Raw genomic sequence first — 20,971 nt, 5'->3', positions numbered from 1 at the left:
GAAGAGTCGAAGCTATTTAGAGGCGCATCCCCAGAAAGCTGCCTCCCCTTCCACTCTGTTTAGGTTCTGAGTGGGGGAGGAGGGGCGCCCAGACTGGATCTCAGCCTCAGCTGGGACTGCTGCTGACACGCGGACGGCAGCCGAGAGGGGAGGCTGCCGTGTGCACATGCACGTGTGTGTGCACAGACGAGCCAGGCTGTACAGAAGCCGGCGGATCGTGGTTCTCTGACGGGGAGATGGGGCAGAGCATGACCGGGCCCCTGCGGGAGCACAGCTCTGATGCTGTCCTGAGCAGGGCCCAGACTTCTGTACACACGCTTCTTTTAAATATTGATTATGCACAGGAAGGGTCCCAAGCTTGGGACTAGGCTCTCTGTCTCTCTTGGTTGGTGACTCCCGGCGACTCTGTGGACGGTGGCTCCCACAGGGGGGATGGTACTTCTCGAGTCTGTGACACTTACTGCCTTCTGATGAGGGCCTAAGGCTTTCCTTTGGGGAACCAGTTCTGTCTGCTTCTGGAACATTCTGGCATATGAGAGTTTGATTTTCCCCTTGGCTTTCTTTTGTTGAAACGGGACATCTGTCCTTTGTTACGGGAAGGGTTATTCCCCAACTGTCTGTGGTCATGAGGTTAGTGACACGGTTTATTTGAGAGATACAGGAAATGGTGGCCCGTCTTTCTGTCCTCAGCGTGGCTCTCAGGTCGCTATCAGCTCCCACCCTACGCAGGCGCTGTCTCTTCTGTCTGGTTGGGCTGGGAAGTCACTTTGAGGGTTCCCTAAGATTTTTTGAGGCCCTTGTGTTTCCAGAGCCTCCTGATCTGAACTGATGGATTGGGTAGGCCCTGTGTGTCACGTGCTGGGGTGAGGGTGACCCGGCCAAGAAGACTGGGGGGCACTTGGGGCATTGTGAGGCTGGCAGGCCCCAGGCAGGCACGACCGCCCCAACTGGTCACATCTTTTCCCCACTCACAGTTGAGACGCCTGTCCCATACCGACGGGAGGCAGCATGGTGTGTGCGCCCCAGGGAGGCCCGAGCCATAGCCCCAGGGGTGGGGGGGGTCCTCTGCCTCCCGCCACCCTCTTCACGGAGGGGGGAAGCGGTAGTGGGATTGCGTCTGAATCACGGCCTTCTTTCTTTTGTCAACCAGTGGAAGATATAAATTATTAGCTCCCCTGAGCCATTCTTGGGGCTTTTGTGTAAAGCTTCCAAGCCCATACAGCATGTGAGACTCTCGCGTTCCTGGCCGAGAGGGGCTGACACCCCAGTGACAGGCAGTCCCTGGGAAGCTAGCGCTTAGGTCCTTAATTAGTTCACACGTCGCCTGAATTTCTCAAATGAATGAATTTTAATTACATCTCAGGTTGAAAAAAAAAATCATGCCCGTGGAGGAGAGAACAGTCACTGCCGCTCTGCTAAAGGGCTCTGTCCTTGAGTCCTCTGGCCCCTGGACACCTGCACTGCCACCAGAGGCCCGCAGGGAGCGAAGGCGGCACATGCGGGCCACAGGTTTTAGGGGAGCTTTGCACACTTGGAAGGAGCCTGACTGCCCCATCCCACCCTGACGAATGGTTCTGAGGACAGATTTGGGGAGAGCTTGGTGAGGCTTGTGGACAAAGCTCACTGGCCATGTGATTGTGACGAGGTGGTGGGAAGCCTGCCCACTGCCGACGTGCTGGTGATGGCCTGATTTTATGGTGCAGAGAAGGCTAGTGAAGTCAGTGGCGCTGACGAAAAAGAGCCAGTCTGACAGCGAGGCCCTTGCTGGAGCTGTCCGTGTGTGAGCCCCGTGAGCCCCCTTGCAGGGAGAGGCGCTGGGGCTCCCGTCTCCCTCGAGGAGGCCAGTGGGGCCTCGGGAATCAGCCCACAGTCCCCAGACGCGGTGGCCCACGTGCTCACTGCGGTGGAAGGCCCCCTCCGCGGGCACAGTGCGGGGTGGGCTCCAGGGGGGATCGTTCCGCCCGCGGTCTGGACTGCCCGGCCCCGAGGGCCCCGGGCTCTTTCCCGCTCGAGGCCCAGCTCCCTCCTTGTTTCCTCTGCCCTGTGCAGTACACCCTCAATGGCAAGAAAGTGGAAGTGGCCGTGAAGCAGATCATCGCTGGAAAAGACGTGGAGCACCGAGGGGCCTTCTCGAACCCCGAGGCCCTAGATTTGTACCGGGACATCCCCGAGCTGCAGGACTTCTGAGTCGGCCCGGCTTGTTCAGCACCTGCCACGTGCGTCTGTGCTCTGACTTTCGTGGGGTCGAGACATTACTTTGGGAAGGCAAGTGTCTGCGGGCTGGGGGAAGCGTTGTGTCCGGGCCGCAGTCGCGTCTGGTGGCTTCCCGACCTCTTCCTGAACTGTGTGCTGACCTTCAGAGGCCAAAAAGGAGCATTTGGTTGTGTGTGTGGTGAGGCTTGGAGAGTGTGTGTCTTTGCACAAGTGTTCTTGCACGCACCATGCCTCGAGGAGCCGGGGTTGGCCTGTGCGTGGACCGTTGTGGCTGACAACTATGGTCAAGGCCACGGCCACGCTCCCCTCTCTGGCAGCGGCGCCCCTCTGAGGAGCCATCTTGCCTTTAGCCTCGTGCCTGTAGTCCTCTTTATGTCTTCAGGTGTAAATCTGTGTCTCCCTCTTACGTGGGTCTCCTGGCTCTGGCCGTCGTCCCTTGGGGCCTGGCTGTCCGCTGTGACAGTGGCCCAGCGCTCCTGCAGGTCCTGGTGCAGCTACCTGTCGTGCCCGCCCGATCGCACCGCCGGCCAGCAGAGGCTCCCGCGGGACCACACGTGGCTTTTGTGCTTCAACGGGGTTTCCTTATTTCATGGACTTCGAGTGGTTTAAAAATATTGTAACGTTTATTATCCGGTGTGTGTAGGTGTTAGACAACTGGACGTCCGCCCTGTGGGGTGGCCTCACTCTCGGGGCGCCGGCAGGCCATCAGGGTGGCGGGCACGGGTCCTCCCGAGTCGCAGCTGCCTGGCCTCAGGGGACACAGCCTGGCTGCTCCTCCCCCCGGGGGCTCTCGGGACCTCGCGTGGAAGCGGTGTTCCCAGCAGCTGTAAATCGAGTCACGGGTTCATTCGCTGGGCGGTTCGTATGTGTTCTCAGTTCAGCACGTTAACGAGTTCCTGTAATCCTGATGTTTGTTTTTGTATTTTTAAAAACAGCACAGTGAAAACCTGTTTTGAATCCCTTTTCTTCTGGATTATAAAAACACAGGGGGAAGGCGCTAGGGGGAATTTATGCAATAAACGTCTCTCTGTATATACGTATCTGTGCAGACACCTGTGCGTGTGCGGCGTGCTGGAGTTTCCTCTGGACCGGTGACTGGATCCGCGTCCGAAGGTGCTTGTGTTGTGGGGGCCGTGCCCCGGGGGGATGTTTGGCTACAGGGGTGGGGCATTCCCGGGCCCTGGGCATTTAGCAACGGTTCCCAGTGACTGAGAGGCCAGCTCCCCAGAGAGAGGCCCATCCTTGTCCTGCGCTCCCTCATGGTTCCAAGCAGCCGGGTACCCGGATAGCAACCCATGTCATTGTAAGAGCCATGCGTCCCTGGGAGAGTGTTGCAGAATCCAGGCTTTGCCCGGGAAGAAGGGCTGCTTTTTCTCCCTTCTGGCGGATGGTGGAGGCAAGCGTGTGTCCGGGGCCTGGGTGGTAGTTGCACTACACTGTCCTCTGTCTGTAGCTGCCCCGCCTCTCACCTCCCGTTGCGTTCCCGGCAGGAAGCTGGAGGAAGTGACAGGTGGTCTGGGTGAGGGGCAGAAAGGCCCCCCTCAGCTCAGGTCATGATCTCGGGGTCCTGGGATCAAGCCCCGCATCGGGCTCTCTGCTCAGCGGGGAGCCTGCTTCCTCCTCTCTCTCTGCCTGCCTCTCTGCCTACTTGTGATCTCTCTCTCTCTCTTTGTGTCAAATAAATAACTCTTTTTAAAAAATAGAAAGAACGAAAGAGAGAAAGGCCCCCCTCTCTGATCTGTCCCCTTGTCATCAGCCAAACAGTGGCTCTTCTGGAAACCCCACCCTGTGCGGCTCTGCTGGTACCTAAGTGACCAGAAGTGGGCCACACGGCCATCCCCAGCGGCAAGGGCATCCGGACATCTGAACGTTTTTAAACAGGACCTGTCACCTTTTTCATATTTGTTTTTTGTTGCTGTAACAAATTACCATGAACTCAGTGGCTTAAAACACAAATTTATTACGGTGGCTGGAAGCCTGACGCAGGTCTCGCCGAGCTATAGTCAAGGTGCACGGGCTGTGCTCCTCCCAGAGGCCCCGGAGGAGAGTGCCTCCCTTGCCTTTTCCATCTTCCGGAGGCGCCCTCCCCCGTGGCTGCTGGCTCCGGCCTCCACCCCCAGAGCTGCAGGGCCTCCGGCCTCCCGCTTGCACACAGAAGCCCTCTGTGATCGGGTCGGCCCCGCTCCCGTAATCCGGGACCCTTGCCCTATCTTCACATCTGTTGATTCGCACACTCACTTACCTATGCCGCCTTAAATCTCCTGGCCGCAGAACCCCACCTCTTCCCGGGGCGTGTTGGGGGCTCTAACTCTGCCTCCTGCACTTTGCAGACACCGTGGGGTCCTGCCGGTGAGGAGGAGGGGGGGGGAGGGGGAGCCGCCGTCAGAAGCTGTGAGCTCTGTGCTGGAGCCGCTGGGTGGTTGGGACCCCTGGCTGTTGACTGACCCTGGGCTCAGCTGGTCCCCCTACTGTGGGCCTGGCTGCTAGCCTCCCTCCCGGGACTCGGGCTCCACCCCACTGGGGGCTCGGAGCCCACATCAGACTGTTCCAGAGGTGTTGTTAAGACTTAACTGCTGTGCCTTTTGAGTTGCAGCAAGACCCCCCCCGGGGCTGGCCAAGCCCACACTTCCGTGTTAATACGCTGCGCTGGACAGCTTCATTAATGAGAGACAGATGGTCTGAGCGACTGCCATCGAACCCCGTGGTGCTGGCTCTCCCACGATGTGCCTTGGCCCCGGCGTTGCCCTGAAAGCACCTGCTGATCAGTGGCTTTCCCTTTGCGATGCCTGCAGGTTGTACCCCCCGGTCTCCTTCCCAGCCTCCTCCCGGTTCCCCAGCACACCTGCCCCCGACCTCGCCAGCAGCACGGGGACCTGCAGTGCCGCCTGGCTAGGGGCTGCCTGGCCAGGGGGCTCCCTCCTCCTGGTCTGTCTTCCCACCTCTAAGAACTTTCTCAGGGGTGGGGGAGGGACCTTGCCCACCCTCGCCTCCTCACCTGTGCAGAGAATCCTAGGGACCTTAGAGCACTCACTCCCCCAACACCTCCTGTGCCGTGCTCCTCTGCACTGGCTTCGGAACGACCCCTCTTGCTACGGGCATGTGCCTGCTGGCCCCCGCTTCATTCCCAGCCCCGGAGGACCCCAGATCTGCTCTCTCATTGGGATCCCCAGTCCCTAGCAAGCCCCTAGCAAATGGCCTGAGGCCACCAAGGCTCAGGAAGGGTGTCTCCTTGACCTTTTAACCCACCACCACCATGTTTGTGGACAGGAGAGACCCTCCCCTTGGGCTTCAGGTGCTCAGGGCAAGGTCTTGTGGGAATGAATTCCCTTTGAGGGCCCTGCCATGTCCCCAACTCTGGACTTGAGCCTTCAAAGGGAAAGCCACACGCAGATTTGCGGGGATAAGTGGTAGCGATTTGGCTCAACTGGTAAGAGGTTTTTCCCTGCAACAGCTTGAAGGTGAATGGGTGGCCTAAAGGGTAGGTGGCTTGCCTTTGCAAAGTCACCCACGTGACCCGCGCTTCTAACACCCGGTTGCCCCACCATCCCCTACATGGCGGCCTGGTCCTGTGACCCATGCCAGTGACATTCACACTGCAGCCCCTCTCTTCCGCTTCCTGCCCATCCGCCCCCACCTGTCCCACAGCTGCACTCAGTGGCAGGAGGCTGGGCAATGTGCCCGCTGGCTGGATCACACCCAACCTGCAGCTGGAGTGTCGGCCCCAGGGAGAAGACATGTGTCTGTGTGAAGGCAATGCTTCCTTGTCTTTGTGCCTCTGCATTTTGAAGGTAAATTGTAAGGTTTATGAGGCAAACTTGTGGGCTTTTATAACATTTTGGCCATGTGTGTATGCACACATGTGTGTGTATATGTTTGTGCCTATGCAAACGTCTGCATGTGTATGTTTGTGTGTGAACCTGTGTGTGTGTATGGCTATGTATATGTGCATGTGCTGACATTACACACAGCTCGTCCGAACCCAGAAGAGCAGGGTGGTGAACACATCGGGTGTGCGTGTTTTCTGTCAGGGTGAGGGACCCGAACCGGGCACCCACACTCACGTGGCACACATGGGCCAGCGGAGAGACTCCCCCATCTCACGTTTGCCTGGCCCGACTCTGGCTGCTCATGGCTCCGCCATCTCAGCCTGTCCCCCCGAGCCGTTGCCAGGGTGGGGATGCCTTTCCGTGTCCCAGTCAAGAGGCTTTTCCTGGGCGTCTGCAGGGCTGGGGACTGGGCAATAACTGCCTCTTCCAGCGACATACCCTGTTTGTCACTGGGGCCAGTGGTCACCAAACGTGGTGAGTCCCTTGCTCAAGGGAGTGGGTGCTTCAGGCAGGAAGACAGGTGGTCAGCAAGGAGAGGTGAGGAGGCCTGACCAGACACCACGGCCAAGGCCTCTCCAAGGAGATGGTGCTGAAGGCCGGCCTCCGAGGGGGGCTGCCCGTGAGAAGGTGGGAGGTCAGCCCGTGGGCAGAGCAGAGCGAGCCTCCGCCGTGGTCCCGAGAAGTGCATGGACTGACCCAGAGGATCCAAGGAGACGTGGCTTGGAGAAAGGGTACAGAGCCGAGCGGGAGAGGGGCCGCGTGGTGGGAACTAGAGTGTGGACTGTGTTCCGAGGGGCACCAGGAAGCCACGGGAGTTGGAGCCCAGCAGTGACATCGGGGTATGCCCATGTAGAGGGGGTGGCCGGGCGGAGCAAGGGTCTGGATCAGGAGCTGGCTGGGTCCAGCGGGGTCCAGCTCTCTCCCGTGTACTCCTCCTCTGTTCTCTCGCTGCAGTCCCAGCATCCCTTGTGCGAGAATTCGAGAACCACTGTGGTTCATCAGGCACATAGGTGTTGAACACGCAGCAGAACACGCAGCGGAAGCCTGTTATACTGGGCTAGAAGCCCAAACTGGCTTTGACGAGCTGTGGTTCTGTCCCTCCAGGCCACGGTTGCCTTTTCTGTCAGTTCGGAAAGCCTGCTACTATTCTGTCCCCGTGTCCTCAAGACTGTCATAAGCAAATAAGTGAAGGCCTATTAAGATGATGCTTAAACTACGTTACGAGTGGGACGCCTGGGTGGCTCAGTTGGTTGGACAACTGCCTTCGGCTCAGGTCATGATCCCGGAGTCCCGGGATCGAGTCCCGCATCAGGCTCCCAGCTCCACGGGGAGTCTGCTTCTCCCTCTGACCTTCTCCTCGCTCATGCTCTCTCTCACTGTCTCTCTCTCAAATAAATAAATAAAATCTTAAAAAAAAAAAAAAACTACGTTACGAGCCAAGCCCTGGCTCGGCTGTCGTGGTCGATCACGTCGGAGCGCAGCCTTGACCGTCCTAGCAGGAAGCGGATGGTCTCATCATTTCATTAGATGACTTCCAGGGGAGAAACAGTTGTTCATCAACTCATTATGTGCTGGAACGGTTTGCAAACCTCTTCATCTTGCTGGGGCTGCCCTCCCTGTTCTTCTGGCTCCTGCCTTCTTTCCTGGCCTCAAATAGCTAAGGCATAAGTCAGGGTGGTTTTAGGGGAGTGAAAAGAGGTGGTTGTCGAGTGGCCCCGCATGGCTTGGACCTAGTTTTCATGTTGCAGGCTCTGAGTTTATCATTCTCGCGTTCCCACTTATCACTTACCTGTTTATGGCACGGTCCCATTCTTTGTGGGGCCCATTTCCTTTTTTCAGTCACGACTCGGGATTTTCTTGGCTACAAGGAACAGAAATCCCATCCCAAACTGGCTCAAGCAAGTAGAAGGATTATTGGCACACAGGTTTAAAAACTCCAGTGCCAAGATGAGCTTCAGGTGTGGCTGGATCTAGGGGCTCTAATGGCATCAGGGTTCCCTGTCTCCATGGGTCAGCTTACCTTCCTCTGTGTTGACTGCTTTCTCAGATGGCTTCTCCTCTTGCTCTGCCAACCTGGATACCTCCCACTCCAGGATCTTGTCCTCCCAGTGCTGAGAGGGGAGAAGGATTTTCCTTCTGGTCCTTCCAACCTGAGTTCCAGTGTTGAAGATCACTGGGCCATTTGGATCACACTTGGCTAAGCATGTGCTGATTGGCCAGGCCTGGGTCCCATGACGCCCACTGGAAACCAGCCATACTCAGTTACAGGGCCTTGGGCAGGGGTCCCAGAGCCGCATGGGGCTTTCCTTTCAGGAGTAGGGGGCAGCCAGCCTCTCTGTTTCTTCCCACCCTTTCACAGGGGCTGGCCCTTTTCCTGTCCCTTGTTTGCTCCTTCTTTCTCTAGGAGAGAACCTGTCTGACCTCCTCTGTCTCTCTCTGTTCCCCCTTCCATCCCCAGCAGGACAGGTTGCCTGGAAAACCAGCAGGGGCCTGGTGCCTGTGAGAACGGATTTCTAGATTAAGAAAATTGGGTGGGGGAGGGGGCGGGGGGGGGTGGGAAGTGCTGTGTTTCTCCGTTACACAAACTCTGGAAACTAAAGCTCTGCATTCTCACGTCTGGCTTTCAAAAGTCTGGAATAATGTTCAGCTGCTCCCCATCCCCCCACCCGAGCCCCCTGCAACCCCTGTGCTGGGCCAGGACTGGCCGGCTGGAGGGGCTGTGTGGGCAGGAGGGCTCAGCCCTCCTGGGGGCCCCTGCGTCTGCTCCCCCTCGCCCCCCCTCCCTCCCCCATTGACTCCTCACCCACCCCTCCCCACAGCCATTCAGAGATGGGCTCACATCCTTTTTCCCTGGGAAGCCTGTCCTGCTGTACCAGTCTGGGCTGACTCATTCCCCTCTGCGGTAGACGTGCCCCACAGGGGCCCCACAGTTCCTGCCCTTAGCACCTGTACTTTTGCGTTACCTCCTCTTGGATGGGGGCAGGACCTGTGACCTGTTTACCCACTAACAGAAGATAGCAAAAGTGAAGATTTTTTGCAGACGCAGTTAAGGTCCCTCATCAGTTGACTTTGCATTAATCAAAAGGAAGACGAGTTGGGTGGGTTTGACCCAATCAGGTGAGTGTTTATAAGAGGCTCTGGGTCTTATCTGATGTCAGAGACTTCAAGTAGCAGAGACTTCTGACTTTGAAGAAGCAAGCTACCATGACTTCTGCAGCCAGAAAGAAATGAATTCTGCCTTAAACCTGGGGAAGCTTGGAAGGGGAGCCTTCCTGAGTTGGGTCTCCAGATGAGAATACAGTCTGACCACGCTAAGCTGAGAACGAGCTAAGCCATGCCTGGACTCCTGGTCAACAGGAACGATGAAGTCATACATGAGTGCTGCTTTAAGCTACTCTGTTTGTGATGATCCATTATGCAGCGACAGAAAGTGAGTCTACCTTCTCAGTGGTCCAGGGCTCTGCAGATGGGATCACACTGCACTTAGCACCTTTCCGTGTATGAGTGCTCTCTCTTCGGCCTCACTCAGGTCCTTGAGGACGGGGATCCTCTCCCTTTACCTCTTCCTTGTCTGCCCTGCTTGGCGCCAACCACTGGTAAGGCTTCATTTCAGTTGGGACTGGCTCTGTGACGGGAAGCCATCTCTTATCAGTGGCTTCAGGCTCAGTGGGATCCAGGAGCTGGGACAGTGGGATCATGATTCAGTATCTCTCATGGAATCTCTAAGCCCCTTGAGTATTGTGGTTAAGGGCATGAACTCAGAAATTGGGTTGCCAGAGAAATTATAGGATGTTCAGGGATCCCTGGCTGGCTCGGTAGAGCATTCAGCTCTTGATCTTTGGGTCCTGAGTTTGAGCCCCATGTTGGGTATGGAACCTACTTAAAGTGAAAAATAAAATTCATTAAAAAAACATAGGATGTTCAGTTAAATTTGAATCTCAAACAGTGAATAGCTCTTCAGTGTAAGTATATCCCCAATATAAGTATATCCCAAATATAATGTGGGACATATTTACACCAAAAGTATTCATTGTTTATCAGAAATTCAAACTTAGCTGTCCTATAGTTTTGCTACATTTGGCAAGCCTACTCTCTACCCAAATACTTGGATCTGAAGTATGGTTCCTCTTCTGTCTGTGTGACCATAGGGAAGCTACTTAACCTAGCTGAGCCTCACTTTCCTCAGCTATAAAAGTGGGGATTAAAAAGATGAACTCTAACAGGGCTGTGGGGACGGTGGGGTGATCACACGGCCTATGTGTAAGGCCAGGCATCTGGCCGATGAGGTTAGAGGCATCTAACCTCTTAACATTACCTACAGTTAGAGTCTCTCCTCGTTCTGAGTAAGCCTGGCTTTTGGGGGGCCTAAGGCTCAGGGAGGGGTCTCCTGGGCCTGGCCAAGATCATGTGTCCATCTCAGAATCAACCACCATGACCAGGGGAATGGGAGGTTCTGAGTGGGCACACCCGGCTCATTTGCCCTCCCCTGCAGGGGGTGGGCGGGGCAGCCCACCTGGACACACCTGGAATGAGAGTGGGGAAGGGGAAGGTGGCTGTTGGGTTGTTGACGGTGGCGCTGGGGGTGTTGAGGATGGGTTCCCGAGGGTACGAGCTCCCCATCAGTATGGTGTCAGGGGGTCAGTGAGACCCCGGGACTTGGTGCAGGGAGGTGGGAGGGGGAAGGAGCTGATGCTGAACTTTGAGTTTAGGGTCCTGCCTCCTCCACGTCACTAGCCCTCCCTGGGGTGGTGACCCCGGATGCAGCGGGTGGCCCGAGTGCGTGCAGGAGGGCCTTGTTTCAGGCCGGGGAGGGAGCCCGAGCCCTGCCTGGATCTGGCCCGGAAGAGTTCCCAAACAGAACCTCAAGAAGAAAATTTGTTTTTCTGCTTGTGAACGCTCTCGTGTCATGAACACAAGTGAGAATTCTGCGCACAGACCGCAAACACAAGAATTGGGCTTTGAGGATCTGCCTGATTTCAACCCAGATGGGCCCCCCTTTGAGGAGAAGCAGCTCCCCCTGGGATAAATTGTCTTTTGAAAATTACCACATGTCCTCTAGGAAGAGCAGTGCCTCAGGGTTGTGGCAGGTCAAGAAAAGTGGTGGAACGTGTTTTGACGCTTCTTCTGGAGGGGAGGGGTGTGTCTGGGTCCCCTGTCCTTGAATCTGAGCAGTCTGGTGACGCTTGATCCTATGGTTTGATCCATGGGGTGGGACACGTGCTCTGTGGGTTATAGGCTTGGCCAGGGAAGCCCTGGAGCTCGACCTCGTTCTTTTGGGGGCTGCTCACTCTGGGGAAGCCCATCCCTGTGTAAGAAGTCTGGAGAAGGGCCGTCTGGGTGGCTCACTGGGTTAAAGCCTCTGCCTTCGGCTCAGGTCATGATCTCAGGGTTCTGGGATCGAGCCCCGCATCGGGCTCTCTGATCAGTGGGGAGCCTGCTTCCCTCTCTCTCTGCCTGCCTCTCTGCCTACTTGTGATCTCTCTCTCTCTGTCAAATAAAAAAATAAAAATCTTAAAAAAAAACCCCAAAACTGGAGAAAATGGAAGCAGGATCTTCAGGGGACACCCGTGCTGGTCTGCTCCCCGCAGCATTATTCACAGTCACCAAGATAGGGAGGGGACTGGAGTGTCCATCGGTGGTCTATACACGGGGATGGAGATCCTGCCTTCTGTGACAACGTGGATGGACCTTGAAGGCATCGTGCTAAGCGAGACAAGTCAGAGAAAGACAGACACCATATGCTCTCACTGACAGGTGGCATCTGAAAACGTGGAGGTCATGGAACCAGCGAGTAGAATGGTGTTTCCCGGGGCTGAGGGAGGGGGGGAATTGGGGAGATACTGTTTTAGGGCGCAGGCTTGCAGCGAGAAGAGGAATAGTTTCTGGAGACAATACATAGTCTGGTGAGTGAAGTCAGCAGTATGGTATTAAATCCTTCAAAGTGGCCAGAGGCTAGATCTCAAAGGTGCTCACTATAGAAAAGGAAAGATAATTATGTGATTGATAGGGAAGGTGGTGGTGACCCTGTTGCAGTATAAAAGTGGATCAAATCAACACGCCGTACATCTCTACTGTGCCCAGCGCTCTAGGTAAATTACACCTTGACTGAAAGAAAAAAGGCTGAAGCCTTGGAGGTCACCAAGCTGGGAAGCCACATGGGGGTGCTCTGGCCCAGAGTTCCAGCCGTCCCTGCCTGGGCCCCTGGTTCTGGAGTGCGGCCGTCTCTGACCCTCCATACCTGTCTTCCACCCACTGAGTATCACCGAGTGACCTCAGCTGACACCACACGGAACAGAAGAAAGACCCAGTTGAGCTCTGCCTGCATTTCGAACCATGGAAGCCTGGCAATGCAGTAAAATTATTTTTGTTCTGTGCTACTGAGTTTGGGGGTGGTTATGTGGCAGTAGCCATCAGAACAGGCTCCTTTACAGCAGGGCCAAACTGGCGGTGCAGATACTAGAAGAAGGCGGGGCGCAGCTCTGGGAAAGCTGGGGACGGTGGGTGTCTGCTCTGTGTCAAGGTGACAGCTGTGATTAGGAAGCTGGCTCCGAAGGTGATCTGGGGTCACGCTGGATCACAGTGGGTGTGTCTCTCAACCACCCAGGGCCTCAGTTTTCCCATCTATAGAATGGGGTTTCCGGGGACTGCAGACTTGACAACAGGGAGCAGAGGTCTCAAACCGCGGTTCAAATCTAGCCTGCCAATGTATGTCCCGAGACTCTCATGGCTTCATCATTTGGATTCAGCTTAGCAACTGGGAGATTTTGCAGCTTCTGCAATCGCTTGGTCATAACAGCTCCCGTGGCCCGACACCATTCTCAGGCCTGGCACGCGGGATTCCTCGGACCTTCGTGTCCTCATCGACCCTGGGCTGTGCCGGAGGCAATCCGGGGAGCAAGGAAGCCGCCTCAGTGGGGACCACAGCGGGAGAGGACCATGACCAAATGTTCCCTCCACCCCCTGCTGGGGCAAGACACACCCCCCTCCACCCCAGTTTAAGCCCCGGGGAGTGGGGGAGCCCCACGCAGGACTGACTGACGTCAATGTCCTGTCCTTAGGAGGCTGGGGTTCACGGGAGAAGTTCATCCTGGTTATGGAAAAATAAAGGCCATTTCTGCCAATCCATGCACATGGGCTGAGCCCTGGCAGAAGCCACCCATTGAGCAAACCCTCCCCGGAGCCCAGGCTGTTCAGAGCCCAGCAACTGATTGAATTCTCTGCAACTCCCCTTGTTTTCCTGTTTTCACAGAGTGGAGACTGAGGTGTACAGGTTAACTTGCCTGGGGTCCTAGAGCTAACAGAGGGTTGGGATAGAATTGGCCTTAGGCCCCAGGCAGGCCAGCTGCAGTGCCCTGACGCTGTCCATGGTGCTGCCTCGTCTCCCCCGGTAGTCCCTTTCCTGGCAGGATCTGGCAGAGCTGGGATGGTATCCTCTATGGCCCCATGTGGGTGGCCTGAGGCACCTGCAGACAGTCAGTGCTTCATGGATTGCTGCTCCTGTCCCAGCTGGAACGAGCTGATGCAGGTCACCCTGCCTCAGGCTTCCTGTGTCCCCGCAGTTTTCGTAATGACTGCCCGGGTCCCCTCTGCGTGCTGACAGCCGAGCCAGGTACCATTACTTGAAGGCCACACACTTGTTTCTGCCAGCCTGGGCTGTCCTGGTAGCCGAGGGCGGTGGCTCCCACCGGGGGGGTCTGTCGTACCGTCGTTCTATAACACTCAGGCCTCGGACCATAGGCCTCGGGGTCTGGAGCCATTTGTCTGTGCTCTAGGCTGGCTGGCGCTAATAATAGCTAACATCGCTGTGACACTGACCACGTGTCAGGCACTGTTCCAAGGGCACGCGCCTGATGGTGTCCAGGCCCAGGACATAGATATCATCATTATCCCCACTTTGCAGATGGGGAACAAGGCACCGGGTTCAAGGACCTCACCCAAGGTGGCACAGATGGGCAGGCTCTAGATGCTAGCCTTCACCTTCTGGACCCTTTCAGGAAGGGCTCGCAAAAGAACAGAGAGAATCCCCCTTTCGATAGGCCTCCTCCTGTGGTCCTCTTTGGGGGGAGGAGGGGCGTTCTCGAATGTCTAGGTTGATTAAAAAAAAAATCATCCCCCAGTGAAAAAGATCAATTGCCATGTACGGTTTCCAAGTCCCTTTGATGCTGTCACAAACCCTCTCATATGTTTGAGCCTCTAATTAGATTTGGAGGGGAATGAATTCATGTGTCATGAAATTTTAAAAGACAACGTTCCATGAATGGAATTTCCCATTATTCCAGCTTGATTGAAATTGTGGGTTTTTTTTGGATTCTATTTATACTCTTAAAACAATGGAGCTTTCAAAAGGATTCAATTTCTAGGTCTTCATATGTGATTTCGAGGGAAGTGGAAATTTTCAAATTTTCATAATGAATGTGTTTTTGTGGCTTTCCTCCTTTTCTCTCTCTCTGTCTCTCATTCTCTCTCTCTGTTTTTTGCTAAAGAACCTGAGTCGCAGTGTCTCTCTCCCCTGATGGGAACCTCAGGTTCTTGCCAAAGTGTGTATCACATAATTGCTTTCGTGTTCAGGCCCGGCAAGAGCACGTTGTAAACGGCTGGGACGCAGATGTGACAATTCTATTAGCCTGGGTTCTTGCATGGTTGACCTTGCAAATTGAATTCGGGGAGGTCAGCCCTTCCGTGCGGCTGCTGGATTTCACACTCACAGTTTGGGGAGAGGCCTGGGAGGTGCAGGCTGAGATTTCTGGGCCTGGCCGTGGACAGCCAGGCAGCCACTCTGACTTGTCTCGTCCAGATGGGAGGCGGCAGCCCTGTGATCAGTGGGTTCCTGCTTGCTGTAGCATCGTTAGCCACTCTGTCAAGGAGACAATATCATTTTTAATATGGCATCTTCAGACCTGAGGTTTATTTTTGGGTTAGGAGTCAGCCAGCCTTTCCAGAGAAAGAACCACAAAAAGATGAGGGCACGGGAACGTCTGGGTGGCTCAGTTGGTTAAGTGTCTGCCTTCAGCTCAGGTCCTGATCCTGGGGTGCCAGGATCAAATCCCATGTCAGGCTCCGTGGTCGATGGGGAGCCTCCTTCTCCCTCTGCCTGACGCTCCCCTGTGCTTGTGCTCCCTCTCTCTCTCTCTCGCTTGCTCTCTTTGACAAATAAAATCGTAAAAAAAAAAGTTGAGGGCCCAGTTCCTGACCCTGGTTACTTGAGCTTATATACGTGTACCCAAAATTGAGCTCTGGTGAGGATGTGGGGAAATCAAGCCTTTTGCATCGGTGGTGGGAATATGAAATGGTGTAGCCATTGTAGGAATCGTTTGGCAAGGGGCGTCTGGGTGGCTCAGTTGGTTAAGTGTCTGCCTTTGGCTCAGGTCATGATCCTGGGGTCCTGGGATTGAGCCCCACATTGAGCTCCCTGCTGAGCGGGAGGTCTTCTCACCCCTCTGCCCGCCCTTCCCGCTTGTGCTCAAGCTCTCATTTACTCTCTCAAGTAAATAACATCTTAAAAAAGAGATAGTTATGCAGTTCCTCAAGGAGTTAAGGGTAGGGTTACTGTATGACCCAGCGACTCCAATCAGGGACTTAAACAGACGTTTGCACGCTAGCGTTCTTCCCAGCGGCGCTCTTCACCACAGCCAGAGGTTGGAGAGAGCCCCCGTGTCCGCCGACAGATGACTGCAGAAATAAAATGGGGCCCCTCCACACAAGGGAGTATTCTTCAGCCAGAGAAGGGAACGATGTTGTGATCCATGCTACAACACGGACACACACTGAAAACATGCTGAGTGAGAGAGGCCAGACTCTAGAGTCCAGACATGGTGCGATCCTCCTCCTACAAGGTAGCTTAAATGGGTGGACTTGGAAAACAGAGGTTATTCGGGGTCTGGGGTAGGGGGAGGGACATGGGGAATTAGTGTTTAAGGGGTGCTGAGTGTTTAATAGGATGACGGAAAGTTTTGGAGGGGTGGTGGCGATGGCCCCACAGCTGTGTGGATGTCCCATGGAACAGAGCACTTAGAAATGGCAAAAATGGCAAATTTTGTGTTCTGTGTATTTTACCGCCATAAACCATCATTGAGATGTACGCTTACGATTCGTGCACAGGGTCTGGGAGGAGGGGCGCCTGGTGGCTCCGTTGGTGGAGCACCTGAGTCTTGGTTTCAACTCAGGTCGTGATCTCAGGGTTGTGGGGTCAAGCCCTGCATCAGGTTCCGTTCTCAGCATGAAGTCTGCTCGTCCCTCGGCCCATCCCTCCACGTGTGCACACTCATTCTCTTGCTTAAATAAATAAGTAAATAAATAAGTAAAATCTTAACCAAAAAAAAAAAAAAAATAGGATTTGTGCACTGGGATGTGTGTATGCTGTAAACACTGATTTCCAGGTCCTACTCCTCCAGATTCTGATTTCATGGTCCGCAGAAAAGCCTGGACATCAATATTCCAAAAGAAACTTACCACGAGGAATCTGTGATCTGGAAAAAGGGCCTGGAAAGTCCTCCAGAATAAGATCGAACTGGGGAACCCAAGGGGAGGCCGCATGGTCTGTGAAGGCCAGTGTGTGGGGTCTAGGGCACATCAGTGTTTGCTGATGTAAGAACCGCACTCCTCCAGCTCCCGGTGCCCTGTCACAGGGTAGCTGCCCCATCCAACAGGTCCTGAGCCATCGTGATGGGCGGAGCCTCCGCCCTCCAGCCTGCGCGGGTGGTGGGTGAGGGAAAGAAACGCTGCTGGCTGCTGGCGTAAAGCCACCGACCCTGTGGGCTTATCTGTTTCGCAGCAGAACACAGTCTGCCGTGACTGCTAAGGGTCTCCCTCTCGGGCTTGTATGTGGGGAAGGGGAGGCCTTTTGGGGGCTGGGAGCTGCCTGGACGAAACCTGGGGCACAGAACTGCGTGTGGCCCACTGGAGACGCACAGAGCTGAGTCGGTCGGAAGAGTCTGAGTCTGAGAGGGAGGGACAGAGTGGAGGGACCTCGATGCTTTGTGAAAGATTGTCGTGGAGGGGTTTTGTCAAGTTGACCTGTCCTTTAACTGATTTCACTACCGTGCCTTGACCCTTCCCTGCTACTGGGCAGCTGGGCCGCTGTGAATGCACATTACATCAGGGGTGGTTTGTGACAGCATGAGAGAGAGACAGAGAGAGCAGCGGGGAGAGAGAAGAGCCATTATATAGCTGTTGCTGTTTAAAAGTCTGGAACTGAGGGGCGCCTGGGTGGCTCCGTGGGTTAAGCCTCTGCCTTCGGCTCAGATCATCATCTCAGGGTCCTGGGATCGAGCCCCACATTGGGCTCTCTGCTTGGCAGGGAGTCTGCTTCCCCACTGTCTGTCTGCCTGCCTCTCTGCCTACTTGTGATCTCTGTCTGTCAAATAAATAAAAATCTTAAAAAAAAAAAAAAAGAATGTATTAAAGTCTGGAACTGAGAGGCCAGGCGGCACAGACCAAAAAAATGGGGAAAAATGAGGGAAAAAAGCTTGAGGAAGAGCAGGGTTTCCCTGCTTCGCCCCCAGCAGACCAGAAGCTTCCTGGAACTGGAGGAGAAGCCAAGACAGAGACGACATTGATGGGTGTGAGTGAGGGGAGCCTGGCTCCCGGGGCTAAGTCCTCTGGCAGCCACGTCCCCAGATTCATTACTGGCTCTAGGGACAAGGGGGCTCTGGCTTCCTGAGGTAAGGCCTGGGTAGGTAGCACGGACACAGAGAGGTGGGAACGCTTTGGTGGCAAGCAACAGAATGCCCAAACAGAAGGGATTTACTGAGTAAAGGCATTTCGTGATCTCATGTGACCACCTAAGGCGGGGAGCAGTGTCAGGCCTCTGGGCACCACCGTTTCTTGCACTCCTCCTCATGGTCACAAAGTGGCTGCCACAGCTTCGGGATTCCATGTTCACACGTCTGTGTCAGTGGCCGGACGTGGCGGTGTGGGGCGGCCAGGGCAGTAAGAAGTCTCCCTGCGGCCCCCAGTGTGGGAAAATGTTTTCTCTGAAAGATGCCTTGCAGCCTTCCCCTCCGGTTCATGGAGCAGGGCTGTTTCTCACGGCTGCCTCAAGCTACCAAGGAGGCTGGGGAGCAGGCCCTAGAATTCTCCCTCTACCACCCATTCACTTCTTGTCTTGACATACTTGCCCACGACTCTGCCGTACTGAGTCCCCTGACACTTCCTTCTGTTTGGGTTCGGTTGTGAGTTTTTTGCAAACTTAGCACAAAAAAATACCCAGTATTCTTGACTCAAATTCCCCACATGTTGACATCTGCTGTTTTCCTTTTTCTGTGCCCTCGTATACACACGTACACACACGTACGTGTATTCCTTCCAAATTGTGTGAGCCTGTTACAGACACAATGTCCCTTTATCCCTAAATACTCCATTGTGTATTCCCGAAAAACAAAGGCATTCTCTTACATAACCACAGCACAATGATCAAAATCAGGGAATTAGCATAGAAACAATGCGATCACCCAAGCTACCGACCTTTTTCGGATTTCATCAACTGTCCCGAACGAAAGCCTGGGTCACACCACACGCAGTTGTCATGTTCCTAAGCCTGGGTTAGTCAGAAGCTTTGCCCGAAACTTCCATTGCTTTCCATGATACTGATCTTCTTCTTCTTCTTCTTCTTTTTTTTTTTTTTTAAAGATTTATTTATTTGAGACAGAGAGCAACAAGGAGGGGTAGATGGGGAGGGAGAGAATGTCTAGCACACCGTGCTGAGCCTGGAGCCCGTCCTGAGGCTCGATCTCACAACCCTGAGATCATGACCTGAGCCGAAATCAACAGCTGACACTCAGCGGACCGTGCCGCCCAGGCGCCCGAACTCGATCTTGCGGAGAGGACAGGCCCACGACTCTGCGGTACTGAGTCCCCTGACACTGCCTTCTGTTTGGGTTCGGTTGTGAGTTTGGGCAAGGACCGTGCGGCGGTGATGCCCAGCACCCCTTGAAGCATTGTCTCTGGGGCCACGTGCTGTCGGTCGGTCCCATTTCTGGCTGTCAGCTTTGATCGCGCCTGAGGCTGGGCCCGCCAGGTTCTCCACTATGAAGTTACTTTCTCAGCATTGGCTTTTCTACCTCGAGAGTGGGAATGGGGGTCGGGGTGGCCAACCTATGAGATGACTATGGTCTTGCACATCTTGAGTTTGTGCTCTGGCCCCTGGCAGTCATTGCTAATCTTGAATTGGGGAGGAAGGAGATCCTCAGAAAGAAGCAGACTCCATTCCTTTTTTTTTTTTTAAAGCTACAGTTTCTAAGCACCTACTATGTGCCAAGCACCTACTATGTGCCAGTCTCCTGGGCAGGACCGCACAGAATATCCAGTCATGGATGGCATTGTCTACCCTCATTCACCTTCCTGCCCAAGGGGAGGGAGGAAACTAGTATTTTTTCCTATAGCTACTCTGTGCCACGCCTTGGGTCAGGCACTCACATCCACTGTCTCACCGAAATTAGCATCTCAGGTCTACGGGTCTGGCGCTGAGTAATGATTTGGGGGGATCTGATTCATTTCGAACCAGAGAAACCATTCATAGCTTCTCCCATGTCTGAATCTGCCTCACCTCACTTGAGTACAGTTTTTTAAAAGCATCTGAAATATTTTCCATATCAAGTGTTTCAAGGACCTAATTATGAACTTCATTATAATTGTTCATTAGTTATATTTTGTTCAATTACTTTAACAAGTTGCCAAATGGAACACAAAGCCGGCAATTAGCATTATATAATTGTAACGAGACACTCAAATTGGGTTACAGCACGCCGTCTTTGCTTGCGTGTTTTTCCCTCAGAGGAAGACGGACTGACGGCGGTGTCCGGCTGTCTGTCTGCCCACCAGTTCCATCCAGACTGTCAGGGATGGGGGCAGCCTTTCCTTTTGTGCCAAGGTCAAGTTCAGAAAAACGGAAATGTTTAAGTATGGTGCTAAAAATATTCCAGGTGACGATTATTGTAGGATTATTGATGATGATGATGATTTTATTATAGATGATGAGTATCACTGTTTTAGGCACATTTGTATTCAGTAATTAATTTAACCTTCCTGTCAGGCCCCCGAGGTGAGCAGTGTCATTTCCCCAGGTTACAGATGAAGATAATCAAGGTGCAAGGTCCGGGTGGCTTGCCCAGGGTCACGCTGGGAGCTAGCCTCACACCCACACCCCTGGGGGCCCGCCTGGGGCCCTACTGTTGACCACTCCTTTTTGTTGATTATTGAGTCTTGCAGAAAATGGTGTATTTTTAAAAAAATGTTCATTACTCACTTTATCCAATAGGAGACCATCCATGAGTAAAAAATAAATGATACAGAATTTTAGCCACTGAATTGTGAATACCTGAGTGTACTTTAGAGGTAGGGATATGAGCGCTACCTTCTAAAATTTGTCCTAGAACCAGATCACATGCTGTCTCCCGTGGCTGTCCTTGACCCCGGCGCTGTGGTTGAGGGCCTAGACCGTGCTCACCATGTGAAGAGCTTTCAATGGGAGTCCATTAACTAAAAAATGTATTCACTTCTCAAACTTAAAGAGGCTGGCTTGACGGAGAATGTTAAATTCTTTGGCAAGCGAGTGAAAACCCCAGATGCCTCTGGCTTTAAGAAAGGAGAGATCTGTTGGCTACTGTGAGTGGGAGGAAGTCTGGGTGTGGATTGCAGGCACGGCTGCATCCAGGGCCTCAGACGGTGTCCTCCATGCATCCCCTTCATTCCACTGAGGGCACTGCTGCCCTCTGCATGCGAGTCACTGTCCTCTCCAGGCAGCAAGAGGCCCCTGCAATTCCAGGTGTCCCACCATGGCGGGGCCTCCCTTGGGGGCAGAATCCGCTGTCTCCTCCACGGTAAGGGGCACATCAACCGGCCACCTGTGGGTCTGCCTTTGTCTCTGAGCACACCCACTGGGGACCGGGAAGGTGGTGGGCCAGGGCACAGTCCCCTCTAATCAGAGCCTGTGC

The 20,971-nt window shown here is 54.4% G+C and overlaps 1 protein-coding gene across 3 annotated transcripts in view; it reads left to right on the top strand.

Annotated features, from left to right (window-relative positions):
• AACS (acetoacetyl-CoA synthetase) overlaps positions 1-20,971 on the top strand; it is an 80,788-nt gene that overhangs the window by 49,697 nt on the left and 10,120 nt on the right. For 2 of the 3 annotated variants that reach the window (XM_059408196.1, XM_059408195.1), the window contains one exon: positions 2,050-3,250. The exons of the other annotated variant lie outside the window; for it this stretch is intronic. In XM_059408196.1, coding sequence (XP_059264179.1) covers positions 2,050-2,187 — 138 coding nt within the window. In that variant the 3' untranslated portion in view covers positions 2,188-3,250. Of the gene's footprint in view, positions 1-2,049; positions 3,251-20,971 lie in introns of those variants that run through there. 3 annotated transcript variants of the gene reach the window in all.

This window comes from Mustela nigripes, chromosome 8, assembly GCF_022355385.1.
Source record: "Mustela nigripes isolate SB6536 chromosome 8, MUSNIG.SB6536, whole genome shotgun sequence".
NCBI lineage: Eukaryota > Metazoa > Chordata > Mammalia > Carnivora > Mustelidae > Mustela > Mustela nigripes.
This window is presented reverse-complemented; position numbering and strand designations above follow the sequence as displayed.